The sequence below is a fragment of the Ranitomeya imitator genome, chromosome 7, assembly GCF_032444005.1.
Source record: "Ranitomeya imitator isolate aRanImi1 chromosome 7, aRanImi1.pri, whole genome shotgun sequence".
NCBI lineage: Eukaryota > Metazoa > Chordata > Amphibia > Anura > Dendrobatidae > Ranitomeya > Ranitomeya imitator.
Window position 1 is genome coordinate 184,356,277 of NC_091288.1, and position 27,162 is coordinate 184,383,438.

Sequence of the window (27,162 nt, forward strand, 5' to 3'; positions counted from 1 at the left end):
AACGCATGTCCATGCGCCCCCCATGTTAAATATAGGGGCGCATGCATCGCCCCGGCTGCGCCCGACGCAGCCCCGCACAACGCTAATGTGAACGTAGCCTAAATGTGTAAGAAGGCTAATGGATGGTTAGAATACCCTTGAAAACCCTTGTGCAAGTATGTTAGCACAGCTGAAAACAGTTTGGCTAATTAGAGAACCTATAAACCTGACCTTCCTTTGAGCTATTAATCCCATAATCCTATTTACATTGGCAACAAAAGCAGTTCAAATTGTCAATATATCACATTATCTACCAAAAAAGGTATGAAGCGACTAAGAGGTAAATGAATAAAATAATTCTTTATTGAAACAAAGGTTGAAATAGTTTAAAAAGACAGGGAAAAGATGGAAAAGGGATCTCCAAATGATATCAGGGAATGGTACAGTCAGATGGAAAACATACATATACATTTAAAACAGTGTTTTCCTGAAAAAGTATATGGGCCTGTTAAATAGAGTGGACCACAGTGTCATATCCTTTTTTGCACCCCTTTTCAGAAAATATAAATACAGTCACATAACAGGAATGAAAAGTATATATATTAAGATAAAACCAGTAGCAGCCTGCTAAGTGGGATAATGAATCACTATGTATCTCAGTAAACCCTTGCTATTCAAAAAAAAAAGAAAATTATATATATAGAATACCCGATGCGTTAGAATCGGGCCACCATCTAGTGTAAATTATATATATATATATATATATATATATATATATATATATATATATATATAATCTATGAACAGTAGCAGCCTGCTGAAAGGGATAGTAGATCGCTATATATATCTAATTAAACCGTTTCGGCTATTTCCAGACAGCCCACTGGAGGGCTGTAAATGTCTAATCAAAGAATGGAATGGATAATATAAGCAGTGGCTGTTGAAAGCTTAAAGCTGTAAAAAGAATCTGGTCTTAGAAACATCTCTTTACCTGACGTTAGATGCTGAAGTAATATGCAGTGTGGAAGGAGGACTGTACCAAAACCCTGTGCCCGATGAGCACCGTTTCGCTATATAGCTTCTTCACAGAGGGGGCGTTTCACATCCAGAAATTGGGCGTGTTGTTTTCATAGGTCCACCGAGAAGTCATGAAATATTGAGATTGTGGAGTTATCATGCTTGATGGGGATTTTTTGTGTCGCCAAGCGTAGAGTGGTATCTCGGTCCTTACAATTTAGAATACATGCAAGAAATGGACGTGGAGGTCATCGGGTGGGAGAGGTCTGGTCGGGATTCTATGCTCTTTCTACCGCAAACTTGAAAATTTGTCCCCAAGTGTGTTCTAGAGCTACTCCTCCGAGTATTTATTAGAGTTCGGAGATTTAGTTTTCATCGCCGCAGCTGAATGATTTACAGCAACTAGCCAGGCTGAGTACATGTGGGGGTTGCATGGTTGCTAGGAAATCCCCACATGTAATCAAGCTGGCTAACAGATGTAAATCATTCAGCTGTAGCGATGAAAACTAAATGTCCAACCACTAACAAATATTCGGAGACCACCCGAGCAACGAGTATACTCGCTCATCACTAATCACAATGTTTCATGAGCTCTACACTTTTTTTTTCGTGAATCATCTTTTCTTGTAAAGTGGAATTGTCAATTTTGGCAACTTCTCAGAAATCGCACAAAAATAGGGGAGTCCTGTCCAACCTCGCTGAATGTTTTTCTGTATGTGATATTGGGTTGTCCTATCATTAGAGCTCTGCTATCTAAGAACATCTAGGGTGCGTGGAGGGGCGATAACTGAAAATGAGGTGCGGCTGTGAGCAACAAGTATATTTGCGCATCACTAATCCTAACACTTTTGTTAGTTTAGTGGCCATCCACCCTGTCCTCCAAGCTCCACAACCTATTTTCGGCCTCTGTTATACAGCCTCTCAGGGCCTGCACATCTTGCCGGAGAAGCCCCACTTCAGAATGTACCTCCTCAATCTTCCCTGACAGGGATGTTTTCCAGCTAGAGATAGCGTGTAGAAGCTGTTCAGATACTTGCTTCACAGTCTCATCCTCTTGATTTTCATTCCCCTCATTATCGCTTATTTGAGATCTGCTCTTGTCTGTATTTTTAGCTGTTGAGGTATGTTATTCCCTTGAGGCTCGGGGGAGTCAGCTTGTTCAGTCCTGGCCAATTTTTTTAAGCTTTTCTGCCAGATTTGAACTCTTCCCAGGACTCATTTTGTAGGCGGTGTGAGCATTCTTTTAATAAATTGAGTTCAGTTAATGGCTTAGGCCTCTTTCACACTTTAGTCTTCTGGCGTCAGTCAAAATCTGTCGTCGTGACGGAGACGTCAAAAATAGTGAAAAACGGATCCGGTTTTTCGACAGATCCGTATACCGGATCTGTCGAAAAACCAGATCTGTTGCATCAGTCTTTTCAACCGTTTCTTCAAAAGATCCGTTGGCTGGCAGGCCTCTTGCTGGCTGGCAGGCTTCTTGCTTGTATACTTCTTGCTGGCACATTGAGTAATGGAGCCACATGGCAGGTTTAGATTTGGGGCTGTCTGGCCAATTGGCTACTAAATACAGATTTGGAGCATGCTCAGTGTAAAAAAACGGAATCCGTCGCTGAATTCCGTTATTTGACGGACAGCGACGGACCCTTCGCCCATAGGCTTCCATTCTAGCCAACGACGGATGGCACTGGATCCGTCGCTGTCCGACGTTTCGACGCAGACAAAAAACGTTATTTTGTCAGTCCTCTCCAGACGACGGATAAAACAAATTCCGACAGATCTAGCGCAGCACAGATGAAACGTGAGGCCATCCGTCGTAATGAGAAAAAGACGGATCCAGCGGGCAAATTAGCTGGATCCGTTTTTTTCACAAAACAACAGATTTTTACTGAAACAAAAAGACTGAAGTGTGAAAGAGGCCTTAGGCGATATAGGACTTTGCTCACTGTTTGGGGTATTCTATATTCCTTGTTAACAGCCTGGTCCATTTATTTGCAATGCCTGTGGGGGTTTTTTATGAACTGTGGGACCTGTGACACTCGGCCTGTGTCTATTGTTTGATAGAGAGTTAAGGTACCTTCACACATAACGATATTGTTAACGATATCGTTGCTATTTGTGACGTAGCAACGATATCGTTAATGAAATCGTTATTTGTGACAGCGACCAACGATCAGGCCCCTGCTGGGAGATCGTTGGTCGCTGAATAAAGTCCAGAACTTTATTTCGTCGCTGGACTCCCTGGAGACATCGCTGGATCGGCGTGTGTGACACCGATCCAGCGATGTCTTCACTGGTAACCAGGGTAAACATCGGGTAACTAAGCGCAGGGCCGCGCTTAGTAACCCGATGTTTACCCTGGTTACCATGCTAAAAGTAAAAAAAAAACAAACACTAGATACTTACCTACCGCTGTCTGTCCTCCAGCGCTGCGCTCTGCACTCCTCCTGTACTGGCTGTGAGCCGGAAAGCAGAGCGGTGACGTCACCGCTCTGCTTTCCGGCTCCCAGACAGTACAGGAGGAGAGCAGAGAAGCAGAGCGCAGCGCTGGAGGACAGATGGCTGTAGGTAAGTATCTAGTGTTTGGTTTTTTTTACTTTTAGCATGGTAACCAGGGTAAACATCGGGTTACTAAGCGCGGCCCTGCGCTTAGTTACCCGATGTTTACCCTGGTTACCGGCATCGTTGGTCGCTGGAGAGCGGTCTGTGTGACAGCTCTCCAGCGACCAAACAGCGACGCTGCAGCGATTCGGATCGTTGTCGGTATCGCTGCAGCGTCGCTAAATGTGAAGGGGCCTTTATAAGGCTTGCTATCAGTTCCTTATCACAGGGCTCTTAATACAGCTTACCTCTGTGCCTGCTGAGAGTCACAATCAAAGTTTTCCACTGCCAGTGAACTAATCTCTGGGAGGAGGGTGAGAGAATCTCCTCACTGAATCAAGATCCCTACTTAGCTCCTGTGTCCAGCAGAGAAACGCTGGCTGTGGGTCCCTTATTCAGGGCTCTGCACCACAGCTCCCAGGCTGTATCTGAAAAAGTTCATATCCCACAGTAGGTTGTGAAAACTTTCACTGCTCTCTCTCTCTGTACCTTAGAGCAGGGGTGTCAAACTGCATTCCTCGAGGGCCTCAAACCATGAGTGTTTTCAAGATTTCCTTAAGGTACCTTCACACTGAACGATATCGCTAGCGATCGTGACGTTGCAGCGTCCTGGATAGCGATATCGTTCAGTTTGACAGGCAGCAGCGATCAGGATCCTGCTGTGATGTCGTTGGTCGGAGCTAGAAGGCCAGAACTTTCTTTCGTCGCTGGATCTCCCGTAGACATCGCTGAATCGGCGTGTGACGCCGATTCAGCGATGTCTTCACTGGTAACCAGGGTAAACATCGGGTTACTAAGCGCAGGGCCGCGCTTAGTAACCCGATGTTTACCCTGGTTACCATCGTAAAAGTAAAAAAAACCAAACACTTCATACTTACCTTCCGCTGTCTGTCCCCGGCGCTGTGCTTTCCTCCACTGGCTGTGAGCGCCGGCCAGCCGGAAAGCACAGCAGTGACGTAACCGCTCTGCTTTCCGGCCGCTGTGCTCACAGTGAGTGCAGGAAAGCACAGCGCACAGTGTTTGTTTTTTTTACTTTTACGATGGTAACCAGGGTAAACATCGGGTTACTAAGCGCGGCCCTGCGCTTAGTAACCCGATGTTTACCCTGGTTACCGGCATCGTTGGTCGCTGGAGAGCGGTCTATGTGACAGCTCTCCAGCGACCAAACAGCGATGCTGAAGCGATCCGGATCGTTGTCGGTATCGCTGCAGCGTCGCTGAGTGTGAAGGCACCTTTAGCATTGCACAGGGTGCTGGAATCATTCTCTGCAGGTAATTAAATTATCACCTGTGCAAGGCAAGGAAATCCTTAAAACCTGACCTGTTTGCTGCCCTCGAGGAATGCAGTTTGACACCCCTGCCTTAGAGCGTGGACCCAAGATGGTCGCTGACACCTCCAGAGCTGTATTCTGTGTGGTTGATTTGAAGCTCCCTGCCCAACTGAGGCTGAACCAAAACAGCCCCTCTGGAGCCAGGCTAAATCCACCCCAGGATGAAGTTTACAGGCTTACCAGAGCCACAGATGTCAGGTATGATGCAGGATAATGTATGGATGGCTGGAGCTCCTCTCAGATGCAACTTCTCAGTGCTTACATAGCCACGGCCCTGAGACATTCCATCATTATTACTACAAAAAGCGACATGTCAAATTTCAAAAATTAGGTTTGGTCACTAAAGAATTACAATGCATTCTTCCCAATGCGAGTTCTCTGATGTCTAAGAAGTTGACATTTAGATTAAAAAATATCCCACATTCAGGACATGAAAATGGCTACTCTCCTGTGTGAACTCATGTGTAACAAGAGTTGATTTCTGTGTAAAACATTTTCCACATTCTTAGCATGAAAATGGCTTCTCTCCTGTGTGAATTCTCTCATGTGTTAAAAGATGTGATTTCAGAGTAAAACATTTCCAACAAGCTGAACATGCAAATAGTTTATCTCCTGTGTGCATTCTCATGTATAACAAGAGTTGATTTCCGTGTAAAACATTTTCCACATTCTGAGCATGAAAATGGTTTCTCTCCTGTGTGAATTCTCTGATGTGTGACAAGATTGTTTTTCAAAAAAAAATTTTCTCCACATTCTGAACATGAAAATGGCCTCTCTCCTGTGTGAACTCTCATATGTTTAAGAAGAGTTGATTTCTCTTTAAAACATTTTCCACATTCTGAACATGAAAATGGCTTCTCTTCTGTGTGAACTCTCATATGTTTAAGAAGAGTTGATTTCGTAGTAAAACATTTTCCACATTCTGAACATGAAAATGGCTTCTCTCCTGTGTGAATTCTCATATGATTAAGAAGAGTTGATTTCCCTGTAAAACATTTTCCACATTCTGAACATGAAAATGGCTTCTCTCCTGTGTGAATTCTCATATGATTAAGAAGAGTTGATTTCTCTGTAAAACATTTTCCACATTCTGTACATGAAAATGGCTTCTCTCCTGTGTGAATTCTCTCATGTATAACAAGACTTGATTTTGTGGCAAACCATTTTCCACATTCCGAACATGAAAATGGCTTTTCTCCTGTGTGAATTCTCTCATGTCTAACAAGACGTGATTTTACTGTGAAACATTTTCCACATTCTGAACATGAAAATGGATTCTTCCTTGTGGGAGCATTTTTATTTCTCACACTTCTTCTGTGACATTTATTTTGTTTAACAGTCTGTGATGAGTTAGGACAGTGTACTTTAAAAGGATCCATGTTTGAGATGTTGGCATGTTCTTCATATGGGTCTTGTGCAATGCTTTTTGGGATCTTGGAGCTGCTGGTACAACCATCTGTCAAGAATATAACTGATGTGATTTTTGAGTAAAAAAAACCTCAATACTTATATTTATAATACTAAATATAAAAAAACATTAAGTAAAAAAATATATAGAAATTGCAAAGTGTGTAGCAAAGTTCTATTATTAACTAACTTAGGCTAGTGCACACATTTAGGATTTCTTGCAGAAAATTCCTGAGAAAAACCTGAAATCTGCATGCATTTTTGGTGTGTTTTTGATGTGTTTTTTTTCCGGACATTTCCCAATGCATTTTATAGTGGGAAATCCACAAAAAAAAAACCCACAAAATTAATGAACATGCTGCGTTTTTTACCGCGATGCGTTTTTTTTTCGCGGAAAAAAACGCATCATGTGCACAAAACATGCGGAATTCATTCTAAATGATGGGATGCTTATTGTATGCTTTTTTTTGCGGTTTTATAGCGTTTTTATCACGAAAAAAACGCAAAAAATCAGCAATGTGTGCACACAGCCTAAAGGTGTAATTTACATGATTTGACAAATAATCAATTGTGCTAATGTTCATTCTCAATCATTGGCCAATACAAACATCAAATAATAAAACATTTGTCATTGGTCGCATATTTTATATCTTAGAATAAAAATGATCGTTATTGACAGCACATCATCCCCTTTGTATAAATTGAGGATATTCTTCAATAATAAAAAAGCCATGAGATAAAGAAACAAATCATCATTCCTTCATCAAAATGAAAGCTAGTAAGCCCCAATCACCTTCCTATACCATCAATCACTGCTTATTGATGAGATTATATTCTCCTTCCAGCCACTCGATTTTATTCTTCAGGAGAAGTAGTGGGCTGTAGCAGTCACCTCTCTGTTAGAGCTCCATGCACCACCTCAGTGACTTTAACCCCCAGAGCTTTTTTCAGTTTTGCGTTTTCATTTTTCACTCCCCTTCTTCCCAGAGCCATGACTTTTTTTTTTTTCCGTCAATATGGCCGTGTGAGTGCTTGTTTTTTGGAGGAAGAGTTTTACTTTTGAACAACGCCATTGGTTTTACCATGTCGTGTACTAGAAAATGGGAAAAAAATGCCAAGTGCGGTGAAATTGCAAAAAAAAAAGTGCAATCCCACACTTGTTTTTTTGTTTGGCTTTTTTACTAGGTTCACTAAATGGTAAAACTGACCTGCCATTATGATTCTCCAGGTCATTACGAGTTCACAGACACCAAACATGTCTAGGTTCTTTAGTATTTAAGCGGTGAAAAAAAAAAATCCAAACTTTGTTTAAAAAAAAAAAAATGCGCCATTTTCCTATACCCGTAGCGTCTCCATTTTTCGTGATCTCGGGTCGGGTGAGGGCTTATTTTTTGCGTGCCGAGCTGACATTTTTAATGATACCATTTTGGTGCAAATAAATTCTTTTTATCGCCCGTTATTCCATTTGATTGCAATGTCGTGGCGACCAAAAAAAATGTAATTCTGACATTTAGATTTTTTTCTCGCTACGCCGTTTAGTGATCAGGTTAATTCTTTTTTTTATTGATCGGGCGATTCTGAATTCGGTGATACCAAATATGTGTATGTTTGATTCTTTTTGTTTTATATTGAATGGGGCGATTTGAACTTTTTAAAAACATTTTTTTTTATATTTTTAAAAACATTTTTCTTTTTACTTTTGGCATGCTTCAATAGTCTCCATGGGAGGCTACAAGCTGCCACAACCCGATCGACTCAGCTACATAGAGGCGATGAACAGATCGCCTCTATGTAGCTGAATTACTGACTTGTTATGAGCGCCGATAACTGAGTGGCGCTCACAGCAATCCAGCACTGACAACCAAAGAGGTCTCCAGGAGACCTCTGGTTGTCAAGCTGATGAACCGGTAACCCCTGATCACGTGACGGGGGTCACCGATGTGCGTATTTCTGGCACGAGTGCAGGAAGCGCCATTTAAATGCCACTGTCAAGAGTTTGACAGCGGCATTTAACTAGTTAATAGAAGCAGATGAATCGCGATTCCACCAGCAGATATTGCGCGCACACGTCAGCTGTTCAAAACAGCCGACATGTCCCGGGAAAGAGGTGGGCTCACTGCTGGAACCAACATCAAAGATAGTCAAGGATACTGACATCGGCGGACCATTACACTCAATGTCAGTAAGGGGTTAAGCGAGTAGCTGCAAGGAACATATTTCCATTTCTCCTGGTAGCCGCTCTCCCAGTAAAACAGCCCAACGTGCTTTAAATACTATTTACCTACAGATTACCAATATACCTGCAAGTAAATCACATTTTTGTAGCTGACATGTTATCTTTAGGGCTTCATTTACACAGGCAGGTAATGACCTGTAACAAGCACTGATTCATGATATGGGAGCAGCTTTGTTCTCTCCCCCCATAGATAATAGATGAATGATTGGCCGGACCCTCATGGCTATGGCAGATTTCAGAGACAGTGCGGTCAGCAGACTCAGGTACAAGTAATGTCTATACTAACATCTATAATTACATGTCTATGTCTGTGGTCTGGACTGTTTTAGAATAATAAAGCAAAATTGGATTCCATATTGCATCCTGTGGTGTGTGCTGCGGAAATCTATATCCATCTATCTAATGAGTGCGTGTGTGTGTGGGCAACCAATCACTAAGCATGTGTGTTTGTGTTTATCAGCCACACCCACTCCACATAGCAACCAATCACTAAGCAGCTTTCATTTCACCAGAGCTGTTTATAAGCTGAGCTGTGATTGGTTGCTATGAGCAACAGTTTTCCTTGTAGACAGTTGTGGTAACAGAGGCCTATTATTCTTATCATTTCTATGGTGTTAGGCTATGTGCACACGTAGGCCGCTCCTCTGCGGGTTCTCCCGCAGCAGATTTGATATATCTGCAGGGCAAAACCGCTGCGGTTATCCCTGCAGATTTGTCACGGTTTGTCTTGCGGTTTCCGCTGCGGGTTTCACTCCTGCACCGGTTTTACTATTGATGCTGCATATGCAGCATCAATAGTAATGTTAAAATTAAAAAAAATGGTTATACTCACCCTCTGACGTTCCGATCTCCTCGGTGCTGCAGGCGGCGGTCTGGTTCCAAAGATGCTATGCGAGAAGGACCTTCGTGACGTCACGGTCATGTGACCGCGACGTCACCGCAGGTCCTGCTCGCATAGGAACCGAGACCGGACGGCCGCGTACAGCGCTGGGAGGTGAGTATATCATTATTTTTTATTTTAATTCTTTTTTTTACCACAAATATGGTTCCCAGGGCCTGGAGGAGAGTCTCCTATCCTCCACCCCGGGTAGCAACCGCACATTATCCGCTTACTTCCCGCATGGTGGGCACAGCCCCATGCGGGAAGTAAGCGGGTCAATGCATTTCTATGTGTGCAGAATCGCTGCGATTCTGCACAAAGAAGTGACATGCTGCGGATTGTAAACCGCTGCGTTTCTGTGCGTTTTTTCCCGCAGCATGTGCACAGCGGTTTCCCATTGGTTTACATGTTTACTGTAAACGAAATGGAAACTGCTGCGGACCCGCAGCATCAAAATCGCCGTGGTTCCGCGGTAAAAACCGCAACGTGTGCACATAGCCTTATTGTCCCTCTGTAAAGCTGGAAATAAAACACAATTTATTACCGTGCTGACACAGACCACCCTCTGACACAGACGCAGGCGGAGCCCAGTATCACAAAGGATATGATTAGATAAACGGCTCAGCAATCAGTATCACACAGGATAGGATTAGATACACGGCTCAGCAATCAGTATCACACAGGAGAGAATTAGATACACGGCTCAGCAGACTCGCACAGGATAAGATTAGGTACATGGCTCAGCAGAGTCACACAGGATAGGATTAGATACATGGCTCAGCAGACCGTAGCACACAGGATAGAATTAGATACACAGCTCAGCAGACAGTATCACACAGGATAGGATTAGATACACAGCTCAGCAACAGAATGTGCCAAAGGAGAGGACCTTTTCATTCCAAGAATTCCTCTGATTCCATCTGAATTGACTTTAGACTTTAAACACCTCCAGTTTCCAGTTGGACTGGCATTTGCAATGTCCATTAACAAGGCTCAGGGACAGTCCTTGAAAGTAGTAGGGATCGATTTGCAATCTCCATGCTTTTCTCATGGGCAACTTTACGTGGCCTGTTCAAGAGTTGGAACTGCCAAAAATCTATTAATCTTTGCACCGGAAGGAAAAACCAAAAATGTTGTTTATCCAAAAGGCTCTTGAATGAGTTGAAAATAAAATACTATCAATGCTTGCGTAATCGTTTAGTTAATTTGTGTAGCAAATCTGTATATATTGAGTATATGATGCAAAATGTTTTTATGTGCAATATAATCATTGTAATTAGTTATAACTAACCACAGTTAGTTACTGTGCTCGGGCAACGCCAGGCTCTTCAGCTAGTCATATCTATTCTTCAGTGAACATTACATATCGACCACTGGCACCCCATCTTCCATGTGACAGAGTGCAGAACTTGCTCATATTGTGTTACTTGTACCTAGGGAAATGCTCAGATGTCAGTACTACTAGGTGGTGTATTAGGAAGTCATGGCCATGGAGCAAATATAAAGCTGGATAAGCCCAGGCAATTCTCTCCTTTCTCTTATAATCTACTAATGGCTGTGACTGAGACAATTGTCATAAAACAGTTTCTTTTAATAGAGCAAAAGAAGGGAGAAGCCAGCGCAGCCTAAGGTTAAGACGCAATACATAAAGTGCAAATGCACATATTAATTTCTAACTGTATTTTCAAAATGAGACATTTAGCAAACAATTGATCAATTCTTTGAGCCACCCCGCCTCTTCACGGCAATCTCATATTGGGGCAGTCCTACACTACGTTTTTTATATTCGCTGTGCCATAAAGGCCTACTAAATGAACTAAAAGCAAGACCACATTAAAAGCATGCTGTACCTGGAGCATTAGGCTACGTTCAGATTAGCGTTGCGCGCCGCTGCGTCGGCGACGCAACGCACGACGCACGAAAAACGCATGCAAACGCACGCAAAAACGCTGCGTTTTGCGACGCGTGCGTCGTTTTTTGACGAAAATCGGACGCAAGAAAAATGCAACTTGTTGCATTTTCTTGCGTCCGACGCTAGCGTCAAAAACGACGCACATGTCGGAAAACGCAACAAGAAAAACGCATGCGTCCCCCATGTTAAACATAGGGGCGCATGACGCGTGCGTCGCCGCTGCGTTTCCCGACGTAGCGTCGGGAAACGCTAATCTGAACGTAGCCTAACTGAGTCACCCCCATGGCGCCAGAGTAGGCAAGCGAGGATAAAGGTTGACCAGGTCCAGACAGACATTTCAGATCCAACCTCCACACTGCCCATCCAGAACCACAGATTGCATTTGCACTTTATGTATTGCGTCTTAACCTTAGGCTGCGCTGGCTTCTCCCCTTTTTTGCTCTGTTATTGGTAAGTGGCTGAACACCACTGTTGCCGTGCGCCGCGCCTGGTTATGTGCGCCATTCTTTCTGTGTCTCAGTGATTGATAGGCTGCTGTACACACACACAGCAGCCCTGCCCTGCCTCAGGCTTTGTTTAATTATGCCTGTGCCTCAGCCTGTCTCACTCTTCATCTGTGGTTCTGGATGGGCAGTGTGGAGGTTGGATCCGAAATGTCTGTCTGGACCTGGTCAACCTTTATCCTCGCTTGCCCACTCTGGCGCCATGGGGGTGACTCAGTAATGCTCCAGGTACAGCATGCTTTTAATGTGGTCTTGCTTTTAGTTCATTTAGGAGGCCTTTATGGCACAGCGAATATAAAAAACGTAGTGTAGGACTGCCCCAATATGAGATTGCCGTGAAGAGGCGGGGTGGGTCAAAGAATTGATCAATTGTTTGCTAAATGTCTCATTTTGAAAATACAGTTAGAAATTAATATGTGCATTTGCACTTTATGTATTGCGTCTTAACCTTAGGCTGCGCTGGCTTCTCCCCTTTTTTGCTCAGTTTCTTTTAATCTCCAGCTAGTGCAGTATATCAAAAAGGTTACTTAGGATATATATTAATCCTGAAACCAGAACTCTGATGGATATTGTTACAGAACCCCAGCACCAAGAATATGTTATGCAGTATATATTATGTATAATAGGTTCCATGTGAAATGCATCAGTCCACAGGCTGCGCCCCTGGGCAGAGAGGACAAGATATCCCCCTTCTGTCCTCCCCCACCTTTGTAATTCCCACAGTAAATATCAGCAGGCTCTGGCCCCCTGCGGCTATTGTAATGTATGTCTGGCCTGCTTTTTCTATTGGCCTGCCCTGTTTATCTGTGTTATATATTCAGTGTGCTGTAAATAAAGTGTGTTCTTTTAGACTGGAAATTCGTGGAGTAGCAGTCAGCTTTTATATGCTCTCACGTAACCAAGGAATTCCAGCCAGCGTCCTTCATTCAGAATCCAGCAAAAGCAGAGTGGACCTCCTGAAACACAGGGTGGTACGGTAAGAGGTACCCCAGCTTGGTAGACCCCGTTACACTGGTGGCAGACAGCGGGATCTGATACCCCTTCTACAGGAGGAAAGGAATGAATGGAAGACAACTACCAGAAGTTAAAGAGGACTACATTAAAAGATCTGGTGGAAGCCCGAGGGTTAATCGCCATCAACAAAACAAAAGCGGATTTGATAGCAGCCATCATGGAACATGACAGTGCAGCGCCCCCCAATGTGAACGTGGAGGAGACTGAATTCCAGAGGGAGGTAAAGAACAGACTGGCGTTCTATGGCCCAAACCCTGCAGTAGAGATCATACGAGAGGTGATGGCTGATGTGCGTACTGATCTGAAGGAAAAGATAGCCGAGCAGACCAGGATAGAGCTAGCCAAGATGGAGATGGCAGAGCGGAGAGAGGAGAGTCAGTGAGCAGGGGGAGCTCTGGCTTCTGCCCAGGTACCTTCAACAGTAAGCCACAAAAAGATCCAGTATAATGCCTTCCGACAGTTGGGGGAGGCAGAGGAAGACATTGATGGCTTTCTGCAGGACTTTGAGCGGCAGTGTGCCCTTCATCCAGTGAAGCCGGAGGAATGGGTTCAGATTCTGGCCAGCAAGCTGACAGGCCGGGCAGCGGACACCTATCGCACGGTACCTGATGAGGACTGTATGGACTATGAGGGGATCAAAGAAGTGATCTTGGCCCGGTATACGCTGACACCAGAGGCATAGCGCCAAAAGTTCCGCGGACTTATAAAACGAGTAACCGATACCCACGCTAAATGGGCCTGTAAATTACGGCGGTCACTGCTACAGTGGGTACAAGGAAGCCAAGCAACCACTAAGGAGGACGTCCTCCAGCTCTTCTTGTTAGAACGATTCTTTAATGGACTAAACCCCGAGACACAGGAATGGCTTCGGGACAGGCGGCCAATGACTCTTGAGGAAGCCGCTCGTCTGGCCGATGAACATCATGATGCCGGGAGGCCTCAGTTGTCCGGATCAAAGATGGTCACTAGGGGTCCGCCCATGGACCTGGAGGGCCCCAAACCACCGAAAATTGTAGGGGGACCAACTAGAAACCCGGCCTACCACAGTTCCCCTGGGGCTCGATGCCACACCTGCCGTCAGCTGGGCCACCTGCAAAGACAATGTCCCAACCGGACTCAGCATACCCAGTGGCCAAAGGCGGGAACAGCTACCTTCCGCCGGGCCGCTGTACACTGCTACCAAGGCGAAGCTGACCCGGCATTGGGGGCTACAACTAACCAAGGGGTGGAAGACATGGAGGAAGTGCTGCATGAAGTAGACCCCGTGCAGGCAGCCCGGGCAGATAATCGACAACAGCATTGACAGGTCGTGTGGGTTAATGGGAAACGCATGCAGGGACTAAGAGATTCCGGAGCAACTTTGACCCTTGTAAAGCCTCATCTCGTCCGGGACCAAGAGAAGACGGACCGGACAGTGGCAGTCCGTGTAGCAGGGGGAGCCATACATCGACTGCCCACTGCCAGGATTCACCTGAACTGGGGAGTTGGGGATGGCCTTGTTGAGGTCGGCTTGATGGAGGATTTGCCTGCAGACGTTTTGCTGGAAAATGACTTGGGGCCCATTTTGTCTGCCTTCTCGGTTGCCCCTCTGGCTGAGACATATCCTGTGACCACCCGGAGACAAGCTCGAGCTGTGGAGGTGGAATCACACTCAGAGGAGGCCCAGGTAAGACATCCCAGCCCTACACGTATTCCCATAGCCATACACATTTCTTGGGCCACCCCAGATGAATTTAAGAGGGAGTTACTTGAGGATCCTTCATTGGAGGGATATCGTGGGAAGGCACAGGAGGGGAGAGGGGTACTGGAAGGGGAACAGTTTATATGGAAGCAGGGACTCCTCTACCGGATCACAGAGCAGCACCACACAGGGACGAGACCCACTATAAAACGACAGCTGGTAGTTCCCAAGAAGTATAGGCAGGAGTTACTGCGAATCTCTCATGACATACCCTTGGCCGGGCACTTCGGTGTCAGTCGCACCAGGCATCGTCTGACGCAAAACTTCTTTTGGCCGGGGATAACCTATGATGTTCGTCAATACTGCCAGACCTGTGACAGTTGCCAGCGCATTGGCAAGAGGGGAGATCGATGCAAGGCCAAATTACGCCCCCTCCCCATTGTGGAGGAACCATTTAGCCGAGTAGCGGTCGATCTGATAGGGCCGTTAGCCAAACCCAGTCCGTCAGGGAAAAGGTATATATTGACAGTGGTAGATTATGCCACACGGTATCCAGAGGCGGTTACGTTACCTAACATACTGGCAGAGACAGTGGCGGCTGCCCTGCTCCAGGTTTTCTCACGGGTTGGATTTCCCCGGGAGATTATCTCAGACCAGGGTACCCAGTTTACAGCAGAGGTGACCAACCAACTGTGGAAGCTGTGCGGCGTAAAGTCCATTAGAAGCGCCCCGTACCACCCGCAAACCAATGGGTTGTGTGAACGCTTTAACGGGACGTTAAAAACTCATTGAGACTTTTACCAGGACCTACAGGGACTGGGAGAAATTCTTGCCTCACCTCCTGTTTGCCTATCGAGAGGTGCCCCAAGAATCCACGGGGTTCTCCCCGTTCGAACTGGTATACGGGAGACGGGTAAGGGGACCCCTAGACTTAGTGCTAGAACACTGGGAAGGGGAGGGCATCATAGAAGGGGTACCTATTGTATCCTATGTGCTGGAATTCCGGGACCGCCTACAGGCGCTGACCCAGGCTGTACGTAAGAACATGCAGGTGGCCCAGCGGTGCCAGCGCGTATGGTACGATCGGAGGGCCAGAGAACGCACCTTGGAAATAGGACAGAAGGTCCTGGTGTTAGAGCCCACTAGGCAGAACAAGTTCCAAGCTGCATGGCAGGGGCCCTACCAGGTAGTGGGGAAAATAGCCGACACCACCTATAATGTCGCCGATTGTGACGACCCCAGGGTTATCCGCATGTTCCACGTGAATATGCTGAAGCCCTATCGGGAGCGCCCTGAAGAGGTAGTGGCCATCTGTGCACCTGAAGCAGAGGATTTAGCCGGACTTCCCTTGCCTGATGTCTTAGGGGAGAGGACTCAGTCTAAAACATGGGACCAGGTACACTGGGGTGAAGATTTAGGTCCCCGGAAGAGACAGCAGGCGGAGGAGTTGTTGAGGCAGCGTCAGAAGAGGTTTTCGGGTAAACCCGGGTACACTCACCTGGCACAACACAAGGTTGAGACCCAGGATCAGACCCCCCTGCGACAACCCCCCTTCCGCGTCCCTGAGTCTGTACGAGAAGGGATGCGACAAGAGATACAAGAGATGTTGCGTTTAGGGGTCATTGAAGAGTCAGATAGTCCCTAGCCATCCCCCGTAGTGTCAGTGCCCAAGAAGGATGGGAGTACACAGTTTTGTGTAGACTATCGTAAGCTCAATGAGAAAACAGTGACTGATGCGTATCCCATGCCGCGTGTGGATGACTTGTTAGACCTGCTGGCAGAGGCAAAGTATTTGACCACCATCGATCTATGCAAAGGCTACTGGCAGATTCCCCTTAGTCCTGATGCTATTCCCAAGTCGGCATTTGTCACCCCGTTTGGCTTATTCCAGTTTCGAGTTATGCCATTCGGGATGAAGACTGCCCCGGCGACCTTCCAGAGGCTGGCTGACCGGCTTCTGGATGGTCTCCAGGACTATGCGTGTGCCTACCTGGATGACATCGCCATCTACAGCGCGACATGGGAAGAGCATCTAAGTCACCTAGAGACAGTATTAGACAGGATCCACAAGGCCGGAATCACCCTGAACCCAAACAAGTGTCACGTGGGCAAAGCAGAGGTTCAGTATTTAGGGCATTGGGTGGGAAGTGGGAAACAGAGACCAGAACCAGCCAAGATTGAGGCCATAGCCAAATGGCCCACCCCACGTACTAAAATCCAGGTCATGGCATTTCTAGGGACAGCGGGGAATTACAGGAAATTCGTTCCCAATTACAGCAGCGTGGCCAAGCCCCTCACTGATCTGACCCGTAAGAACCAACCCCGCCAGGTAACCTGGACCCCAGAGTGTGAGGAAGCCTTCCGCCAGCTAAAGGACGCCCTCACCAATACCCCTGTATTGGCCGCACCCGATCCAACTAAACGTTTCCTTGTTCACACAGACGCTTCTATGTTTGGATTGGGGGTAGTACTAAGCCAAGTCGGGCCGGACGGCCAAGAACACCCGGTAGCTTACCTGAGTCAGAAACTACTGCCCCGTGAAGTGAGCTATGCGGCCATCGAGAAGGAGTGCCTGGCAATAGTATGGGCACTCAAAAAGTTACAACCATATTTGTATGGACGACAGTTTTCCCTCCTAACGGACCATAATCCCCTAGTCTGGCTTAATCGGGTCTCCGGAGACAACGCCAGATTACTGCGGTGGAGTTTAGCGCTACAACCTCTGGACTTCACCATCCACTACAGACCCGGAAACAAAACGGTAATGCCGATGGACTAAGTCGACAAACGGAACTTGTACCAACCCCATAAACTTTGGTCATCCCCAAACCGATCCGTTAAGGATCAGACTGTGTATGCCGATCGCGTCGCTGAAAAGGGGAGCCGTGTTACAGAACCCCAGCACCAAGAATATGTTATGCAGTATATATTATGTATAATAGGTTCCATATGAAATGCATCAGTCAACAGGCTGCGCCCCTGGGCAGAGAGGACAAGATATCCCCCTTCTGTCCTCCCCCACCTTTGTAATTCCCACAGTAAATATCAGCAGGCTCTGGCCCCCTGCGGCTATTGTAATGTATGTCTGGCCTGCTTTTTCTATTGGCCTGCCCTGTTTATCTGTGTTATATATTCTGTGTGCTGTAAATAAAGTGTGTTCTTTTAGACTGGAAATTCGTGGAGTAGCAGTCAGCTTTTACATGCTCTCACGTAACCAAGGAATTCCAGCGAGCGTCCTTCATTCAGAATCCAGCAAAAGCAGAGTGGACTTCCTTAAAAATATAGTTCTTACCGATAACGGTATTTCTCTGAGCCCCCATGACGGCACCACGGAGAGAGGGGATCCGCCCACCAAGGACAGGAAACCTACAGATAAAAAGGCGGTACCACTCTCCCGCATCAGTTGTTTACATAGAGAATGATGGGAGACTACTTAAAGCTTGTTAGTTTTAACATTACTTAGTATAAACAAGATACCGCGTGACTTAATAACAAAACTATGGCACTATGCTGATATGTACACCCACAAGTGAAGGGAGGAAATGTATGGGTGCCGTCATGGGCTCAGAGAAATACCGTTATCGGTAAGAACTATATTTTTCTCTGTCGCCTATGATGGCACCACGGAGAGATTTGCATAGATAGTACATTCAGGGAGGGACCACCGCTTCCAGAACCCTTTACCGAAGGTAAGGTCTGAAGAGGAGATTAGGTCCAATCTATAGTGCCTATAGAATGTAGATGGTGAGGACCAGGTAGCAGCTCCACATATCTGGTCAATAGAAGCTCCGGCCTTCTCCGCCCGAGAAGTTGCCACTGCCCATGTCGAGTGAGCCTTGACCTCCCCTGGAACGGACATTCCACTTGCCGAGTATGACAGGCTGATGGCGTCCGTGATCCATCTTGCAATAGTGGCCTTGGAAGCTTTTTTCCCCTTTCGGGGACCCTGGAACCATACAGAGAGGGATCCTCCCTACTCTCTCTAGTGACATCTAAGTATTGTAAGAGGCATCTTCTGACATCTAGTGTATGTAATATTTGTTCCTCATTTTTTGGGTTGTGACAGAAGGAGGGGAGCGATATCTCTTGAGACCTGTGAAACTTGGAAGCCACTTTCGGGAGGTATGCTGGGTCTATCTTTAAAATGACCCTATCTTCTAAGAACTGTGTGTAAGGGGGGTTAGCTGAAAGTGCCTGTATGTCGCTAACCCTATGGGCAGATGTGAGGGCGACCAACAAGGCGGTTTTGAGAGACAGGTTTTTTATTGAAGTTTCGTTTAATGGTTCAAAGGGTGGTTTAGACAGGGCTTTGAGGACCAAATTTAAATCCCATTGAGGAACAGCTTTCACTGGAAGAGGTCTTGATCTCCCAGCTGCTCTGATAAACCTGGAGACCCACCTATTTGAAGCTAAATTAAAATTAAAGGGACACGGTCACCTGAATTTGGACTCTTTGGAGGGAACAATCTTCAGCCATGGAGGCGGGGTTTTTGATTCACCCTTTCCTTACACGCTGGCTGCAATATTGGATTGAAGTTCATTCTCTGTCCTTCATAGTACACGCCTGTACAATCCAATATTGCAGCCAGCATGCAGCCAGCGGGTAAGGAAAGGGTGAATCAAAAACCCCAAAACCCCGCCTCCATGGCTGAAGATTGTTCCCTCCAAATTCAGGTGACAGTGTCCCTTTAAATAGTGCTCCCAATGCTGCCACATAAACTTTTAGGGTACTTGTAGCTAACCCCATCTCCAACCTGTTTTGCAGAAACTCTAATATGGAATTAAGGGGAATTTCTTTCCCTATTTTCGCACCTGACGATGAAAGAAACTTTTTCCATATCTTTCCGTACTGTTTTGTTGTAACCGGTTTTCTACTTTGCAATAGAGTTGAAATTAACCCCGGAGAGAACCCTCTGCCTTCTAATAGCTTCCTTTCAAGAGCCAAGATGTCAAGTGCAAGCTCTTGACCTGCGGGTGATGAACTGGGCCCTGCGACAGTAGGTATTGGAGGTCTGGTAATACCCAAGGGTCGGATATTGACATTGTCCAAGAGAACCAAGGTCCCTTCGGCCAGAACGGGGCTATTAGGATGACAAGCGCCCCGTCCTCCCGAATCTTCCTCAGCACTGCCGGAATCAGAACGAGAGGAGGAAAGGCGTAGACCAGCTGATGCCCCCACGAAATCAGGAATGCATCCACTACTACTGGGTTCCCCAGGGGAGCTAGGGAGCAAAAGGAGTCTATTTTTTTGTTTAGGTGATTTGCAAAGAGATCTATTTTGGGTACACCCCATTTTTGTGTGATCTGGGTAAAAATCGCCAGATTTAGTTCCCATTCTCCCTGTTTTAGGCTGGAACGACTGAGGAAGTCTGCTTTGCGATTGTCTACTCCCTTTATATGCAAGCTTGTCAGGGATAGAAGGTTGCTCTCGGCTATTTGTAGGATTGACTTGGTCACTTCCATTAGATTTTTGGAACGAGTGCCCCCTTGGTGATTTAGGTAAGATACCACCACCCGGTTGTCTGACATCACCCTTACGTGGTGAGAGTGAAGGACCCCCAAGAACTCCTGAAGGGCAAACTTGACTGCAAGAAGTTCCTTCATGTTGGAAGATTTGTTTGCTAGCATTGAAGACCAAGTACCCTGGGCAACTAGGTCGCCCAGATGAGCTCCCCACCTTGTGGGACTCGCGTCCGTAGTTAGGACCTTTGAAATTTGGATTACCCACGAGACTCCCCGGGAAAGATTTTCCTGCGATGTCCACCATGTTAGAGCGGGATTGGTGCGAGGAGATAGTGTTAACCGCCCTTCTAAATGCCCCCCTAGATGGACCTGTTCTGACAAGATCTGCCATTGGAGGTCTCTTGAGTGTAGCTGGGCCCACTGGACTGCAGGGATGCATGAAGTCATAGAGCCTAAGAGGGACATGGCTTGGCGGAGAGTTATGGAGGGGAGAGATTGAATTCTTACTACTAGACTTTTTAGCTTTTGTATTTTGTCCCTCGGGAGTCGACATTCCATTTTTATGGAGTCTAGGGAGAGACCTAGGTACTCCTGGACCTGGGAAGGCATTAGCCTGGATTTTTTTTAGGTTTATTAGCCAACCCAACTCCTTTAAAGAATGTATTACTATTGCCAGCTGATTCTCGCAATGTTGCGGAGAGGAGCCTATCACCAAAAAGTCATCCAGATATGGTACAATCAGGGTGTTTTGTTCCCCGAGGTGAGCCATTACCTCCGCATTTAGTTTTGTGAAAATTCTCAGGGCTATGGCTAGACCAAATGGTAGAGCTGAGAATTGGAAGTGACTTAAAACTCCCCTGATGTGAACAGCCATCCTGAGAAATCTCTGGTGATCCTTGTGTATTGGGACGTGGTAATACGCGTCCTTCAGGTCTAGGACCACCATGAAGCATTGAGGAAACAGCATTTTGATAGATGACTTTATTGTTTCCATCTTGAATGCTTGAACCTCTAGGTAGTCGTTTAGGTTTTTCAAGTTTATGATGGTCCTGAAGGAACCGTCTGGTTTTTTTCTCAGGAACAGAGGGGAATAGTACCCCTGCCCTCTTTCTTGTGGGGGAACCTCCAGGAGTACTCCCTTCTGAACTAACCCGATGACTTCGTTTTCTAGCGCCAGTTGTTCTTCTGCTGAAGACCTTATAGACGTCATCGTAAAAGAGGGACGAGGGTATCTTTTGAATGTTAGTTTCAGTCCTGATTCTATTATTTTCAATATCCATTGACTGGAGGTAATCCTTTCCCAGGCCGGGAGAAAGAGAGACAACCTCCCCCCCCCACCTGGGGCGAACCTTCATTGTGAAGATTTTTTGTTAACGTTGGGGCTTTTGTTAAAGATGAATCCCTTATTTTTATTTCTCTTATCTTCCCATTTCCCCTGGCCTCTTCCCGGTTTCTTATGGAAAAACCTCTTGCTCCGAAAGGGCTTCCGATAAGAGTGGAGACCCAGGGAGGAAAAAGACTTTTTGCTGTCCCCTGCTTTTTCCAGGATGTCGTCTAGTGTAGAACCGAACAAAAATTCTCCTTCGCAGGGGATGGTACACAATTTTGTTTTCGTTTGTAAATCACCTGGCCAGCTTTTAAGCCAGAGGGCGCGCCTAGCCGCATTAGCAAACACTGCTGATCTAGCGGCTAGTCTGATGGAATCAGCCGAAGCGTCAGCCAGAAATGCCGCTGCCCCCCTCATTACGGGTAAGGTGTTCAGTATTGAGTCCCGGGAAGATTTCCCTTTTAATTGGCCCTCTAGTTGGTTTAGCCAAATCATTAGGGGGCGGGATGTACATGCGGCTGCCATTGCCGGTTTTAGACCTCCTCCCGCTGCTTCCCAGGAGCCTTTGAGGAAGGCGTCCGCCTTCTTGTCCATAGGGTCCCTTAGGACCCCCATATCTTCAAAAGGGAGGGCGAATTTCTTTGATGCCTTAGCTATGGCGACATCTAACTTGGGAGCTTTCTCCCAAAAAGAACAGGACTCGTCCTCAAAGGGGTATTTCCTTTTTGTAGTTAACAGTGTCTTCTTCATGGGTTTTTTCCATTCTTTTTTAATTAGTGCCGCTATCGCATCATTAAGTGGAAAAGCCCTTCTCTTTTTTTGTTCTAGCCCCCCGAACATGATGTCCTGAACCGATTTTTTGGGGTAAGAATCTACCAGCCCCATAGTGCTTCTCACTGCTTTTATGAGGCCATCGGTGTCTTCTAAGGGGAAACAATTGTGCCCCCCCGAGGAAGAAGAGGATGATGATGACGATGAGGAGGAGATAGAGGATACTGAACCCGAACTATCACTGTCTGTTTTTGATGCCGGAGACGGGGACCTGTGTCTGGTCTTTCTCCGTTTTTTCCCACTTTTTAGGGATCTAAAAGGGTCTTCCACTTGCTCTTTGATCAAGTTTTTTAGATTGGCTGCAAACCCGGGAAGACTTTCAGATACTGTCTGCTGTATGCATGTATTACATAGTCTCTTCTCCCAGGCGGGTGGAAGATCTTCTCTACATATGGCACAGACTTTATTCTTAGATTTACCTAAGCTTTTCCTCCCCTATAAAAGAGACAAAAGATAATCTTACTGTTTCTGACTTTCACGAAGATCAACTTACCACCTCAAGGACCCATAAATACTGTTTGGGGATGCTCTGCATCTGTCTTTTTCCCCGACGCCATGCTGGACTCCTTACTATGTTGGGACCTTTGGCGTTCTTTACCGGTGGTGTCCTGGTATCCTTTCTGCTGTCGCCGTTTTTGCTGCTGCTGCGGCGATGGAGGTGGTGGTGATTTTGGCAAGGGTAATGCCGGGTCGCTCATACTGCGGCTGGTCTGCGGCGCTTTGTTAATATGCACTGCGCTGGGGCGACTGGTGCTGCGGCCTGAGGCTCTTGCTGCGGAGCCACTAGGAGCTTGTAACCACTCCCATTTAAACAAGGATTTCCCGCCGCTTTATTCTGAATTGACGCCTGCGCAGGAGTCCCCACAGCGTCGGCGAGGAGCGCCGAACGCCGGTGCAGATGAGCCCATCGGCGGCGCCTGCGCAGATGGCTCGATCCCCGGCGCCCAAGCTACCGCCGGCGCCTGCGCCCCGCAGCCATCGCGAGACCAGCAAGTCCCGGGCATGCGCCGTACTTTCCAAGATGGCGCCCGGGAATGCAGACATGGCGCTGCTCACCGGGACTCCCGGTCCTATGCAGCCTGCCCCTAACGCGCGGCTCTGCACGCCGGGTGGCAGTGCAGTGTGCAGGCTGACGCTTTCTTGGGAGGGCCGCGCCGCTCCTCCCGCAACCACAGAGGGACCCTCCTGGATGTTGCCGCTGCTGCATCTTACCTGGGGAGGTGACCGCGAACTCCTTGTCATCTCCCCCGCACACCCTAGAGGCCCACTAGCCCCCAGCGGTGGCGCTTCGGGTGACTACCCCAGCCGAGGCAGAGGGACCCCAGCTGCCTGAGTCGGACTGGTTGGCCCCGGAATCCCACGTCGATCCTGGTAAGTCCGTAGGTCTCTCATCAAGGACAGGAAACCAACTGTTGCGGGAGAGTGGTACCGCCTTTTTATCTGTAGGTTTCCTGTCCTTGGTGGGCGGATCCCCTCTCTCCGTGGTGCCGTCATGGGCGACAGAGAAACACGGGGTGGTACGGTAAAAGGTACCCCAGCTTGGTAGACCCCATTACAGATATGATGTAAAACACTAAACTAGATACTTTGCCAGCGAGGTTTGTCACGCGTCTTTGATGGTCTATCATCCCAGTCTATTCTTAAATCTATATTATAGATACACAACCGGTCTTATTACATATTGCACCATTACATTGTCAGCCCTATATAATCAGTATTTTAGCTGATTAGGGAAATCTATGGCCAAAAAAGCTGAGAAAACACATAACATAAAACTTCAATTGTCCAAACTGGTGAATGAGGAGAATGTGACTCTTCTCTGCTTTATTTAGTGTTGACTCCTCACTGGGGCAGTTACCTGTAGGAACGTCCTCTTCGCACCACTCATCATCCCACACATCACTTTCTCCTTTCTCCATTATGGCTTCAGCTTTGATATTCTTCAGATATTTGCCTGGATGTCAAAGCTGTGAAAGTAATAATGTAAAAGTCACAGACAGAAGGAAAACTCAAATGGAATGTTCTAGATGGAGGCTTTTACTACAAGCTCATGGGGCACCTGAGTCGCCAAAAGATGCTGTCCTCTCCGCCTCCTATAAAAAGTAGTTTCCTTCATTAAACTCAGTGACCGGGCCAAATTTTTTAATTCTGACCAATGTCACTTTATGGGGTAATAACTGTGAAATCCTTCAACAAATCCCACCGATTTTGAGAAAGTATCTTAGTGGCACATTATAATTTATAATAATGATACATTTAGGTTGATACGTTTTGTGTTTATTTATAAAAAAAAATAAAAATTTGACAAAAATGTAAAAAAATAGCCATTTTCAAATTTTGAATGATTATTCCTTTAATCCAGATAGTCATACCACAGAAAAACATTAATAAATAACATTTCCCTCATGTCTGCTTTACATCGGCACCATTTGTAAAATGTTATTTTATTTTGTTAGCCTTTTAGGTTTAAAAATGTAGCAGTAATTTTTTCAAGGAAATTTACAAAATATATTTTTTGAGGGACATATCCAGATTTGAAGTGACTTTGGGGTCCTATATATTGGAAATACCCCAAAAGTGATACCATTTTGAAAACATCACCCCCCGACATATTGAAAACTGCTGTCAGGTAGTTTATTACCAATGCAAAATGGCATAACAGGAATGAAAAGGTGTATTTTTACCACCTAAATGTTGCTAACTTCTGAACAGGCCGCTATAGCCGGGAGACTCTAAAGGTACCATCACATTTAGCGACTTTAGAGCGGTAACGGTAACGATAGCGATCCGTGACGTTGCAGCGTCCTGGATAGCGATATCGTTGTGTTTGACACGCAGCAGCGATCAGGCCCCTGCTGTGACATCGCTGGTCGTTGCTGAAAGTCCAGTACTTTATTTCGTCGCTGGATCTCCCGCTGACATCGCTGAATCAGCGTGTGTGACGCCGATCCAGCGATGTCTTCACTGGTAACCAGGGTAAACATCGGGTTACTAAGCACAGGGCCGCGCTTAGTAACCCGATGTTTACCCTGGTTAACATTGTAAAAGTGAAAAAAAAAACCACTACACACTTACATTCCCGTCACGTCCCCCAGCATCAGCTTCCCTGCGTCCCCCAGTGTCAGCGCCGGCCGGCCGTAAAGCAGAGCACAGCGGTGACGTCACCGCTCTGCTTTCCGGCCAGCGCTTACACAGTGCAGGGAAGCGGACGCTGGGGGACGTGACAGGAATGTAAGTATGTAGTGTTTTTTTTTTTTTTTACTTTTACAATGGTAGCCAGGGTAAACATCGGGTTACTAAGCGCGGTCCTGCACTTAGTAACCCGATGTTTACCCTGGTTACCCGGGGACTTCAGCATCGTTGGTCGCTGGAGAGCTGTCTATGTGACAGCTCTCCAGCGACCACACAACGACTTACCAACGATCACGGCCAGGTCGTATCGCTGGTCGTGATCGTTGGTAAATCGTTAAGTGTAACGGTACCTTAAGGCCGCTATTTGGCCATGAATTGCCATGACAAACATCACAATCATGATGTCAGGGTGTCGATCAGATTAAAGTGGAAGCGCCAACAATCTGATAACCATTTATATGATGTAGTCACTACTGACAGCAGCATCTAAGCGGATAAACATATGGACGGTGCCAACACTGATCGTGGCTGATACAGCAAGTTCTCAGCAATAGTAGACAGCCAACAGCTGCTGGATTGTCACCTGTATGGGGATGCTAGTCTCAAATATCTCAGGTCAGTAAAAAAGACATATTAAAGGGTTAAATGCACTAGCAGTTTTATTTTTGCATTATTTAAACAATGTATCGTCAGGAGATGTTGTATTTTTGGGATACACGCTATTTTTTGTGAGGTTGGAAGCATTTTTTCTTTTTATGGCATTCATTTCTGATATAAATGTTATGTGAGAAAAGTTGTCCACCCATTTTTTAATATTTACATGAAGTCCAGTATGGTTTGAACCACATATGTCAAACTCTGGCCTGCGGGCCAAATCTGTCCGGCAGGGTGATTATATTTGGCCCACGATGTTCGCACCAATCCCTTCCCCCTTCCCAGCCTCACTCCTTCAACTGTTCAGCATCGTGGATTCCGATACAGTTGAAGGTAATAATGAATGAGGGATCTCCGCAAAAATTCTCCTTCTGCGTCTGATGTCTCAGTGCAGCGGGTGCGATAACATCACTATTACACTGCAGCTATGGTGAGCAGTGACGAGCTTCAGAGTACTCGCTCATTATACTATATGAAGGGATATGTGGGGCCTATTGTACTGTATGGAAGATGTGGGGCCATTATTCTGTGTGGAGGACTGTGTGGGGCTCATTATATTGTATTGAGGACTGTGGGGCCCAATACACTGTATAGAGGACTATGTGGAGTCATTACACTGTATGGATGACTATGTGGGGCCCATTATAATGTATGGACTAAGTGCGGCCATTATACTGTATAGGGGACTATGTGGGGCCATTATATACTGTATGGACGACTATGTGGAGTCATTACACTGTATGGATGACTATGTGGGGCCCATTATAATGTATGGACTAAGTGCGGCCATTAAACTGTATAGAGGACTATGTGGGGCCATTATATACTGTATTGAAGACTATATGGAGGTATTACACTGTATGGAGGACAATTTGGGTCCCATTATACTGTATGTAGGTGTCACGCTGTGACAGACATAAGAGAGAGGTGCCTAAAACTGTCCCTGGAACTGGGACCCTTACTATCCCTGTCTCAGGGGTTCTCTTGATGGTAGAGAGGCCTGGGTCTCCAACCTTACTATGACCTTGTTAAACCCCATGGGGCTTGGTACAGAAATGTAAGAGAAACAAGACACAAATACAAAACAGGGATAACTGATTACTACTATCATACAACAGCACTTACCAAAATAGGCATAAGGATAAGGAAAGGGAGGAATACACAAACCATCTTATTCATTCATCAATCTAATCCCTAT

At 46.3% G+C, this 27,162-nt stretch overlaps 1 protein-coding gene and 1 long non-coding RNA gene across 2 annotated transcripts in view; one reads left to right on the forward strand and one right to left on the reverse strand.

Moving 5' to 3' along the window:
* Positions 1–27,162, reverse strand: part of LOC138645804 (zinc finger protein 850-like) — an 88,303-nt gene that overhangs the window by 45,307 nt on the left and 15,834 nt on the right. The window contains exons 2-3 of the mRNA XM_069735317.1: positions 24,037–24,145; positions 5,676–6,380 (exon numbers count right to left, since the gene is read on the reverse strand). Coding sequence (XP_069591418.1) covers positions 5,676–6,380; positions 24,037–24,097 — 766 coding nt within the window. The 5' untranslated portion in view covers positions 24,098–24,145. The remainder of the gene's footprint in view (positions 1–5,675; positions 6,381–24,036; positions 24,146–27,162) is intronic.
* LOC138645826 (uncharacterized) overlaps positions 1–27,162 on the forward strand; it is a 101,524-nt gene that overhangs the window by 7,249 nt on the left and 67,113 nt on the right. The window lies entirely within an intron of this gene.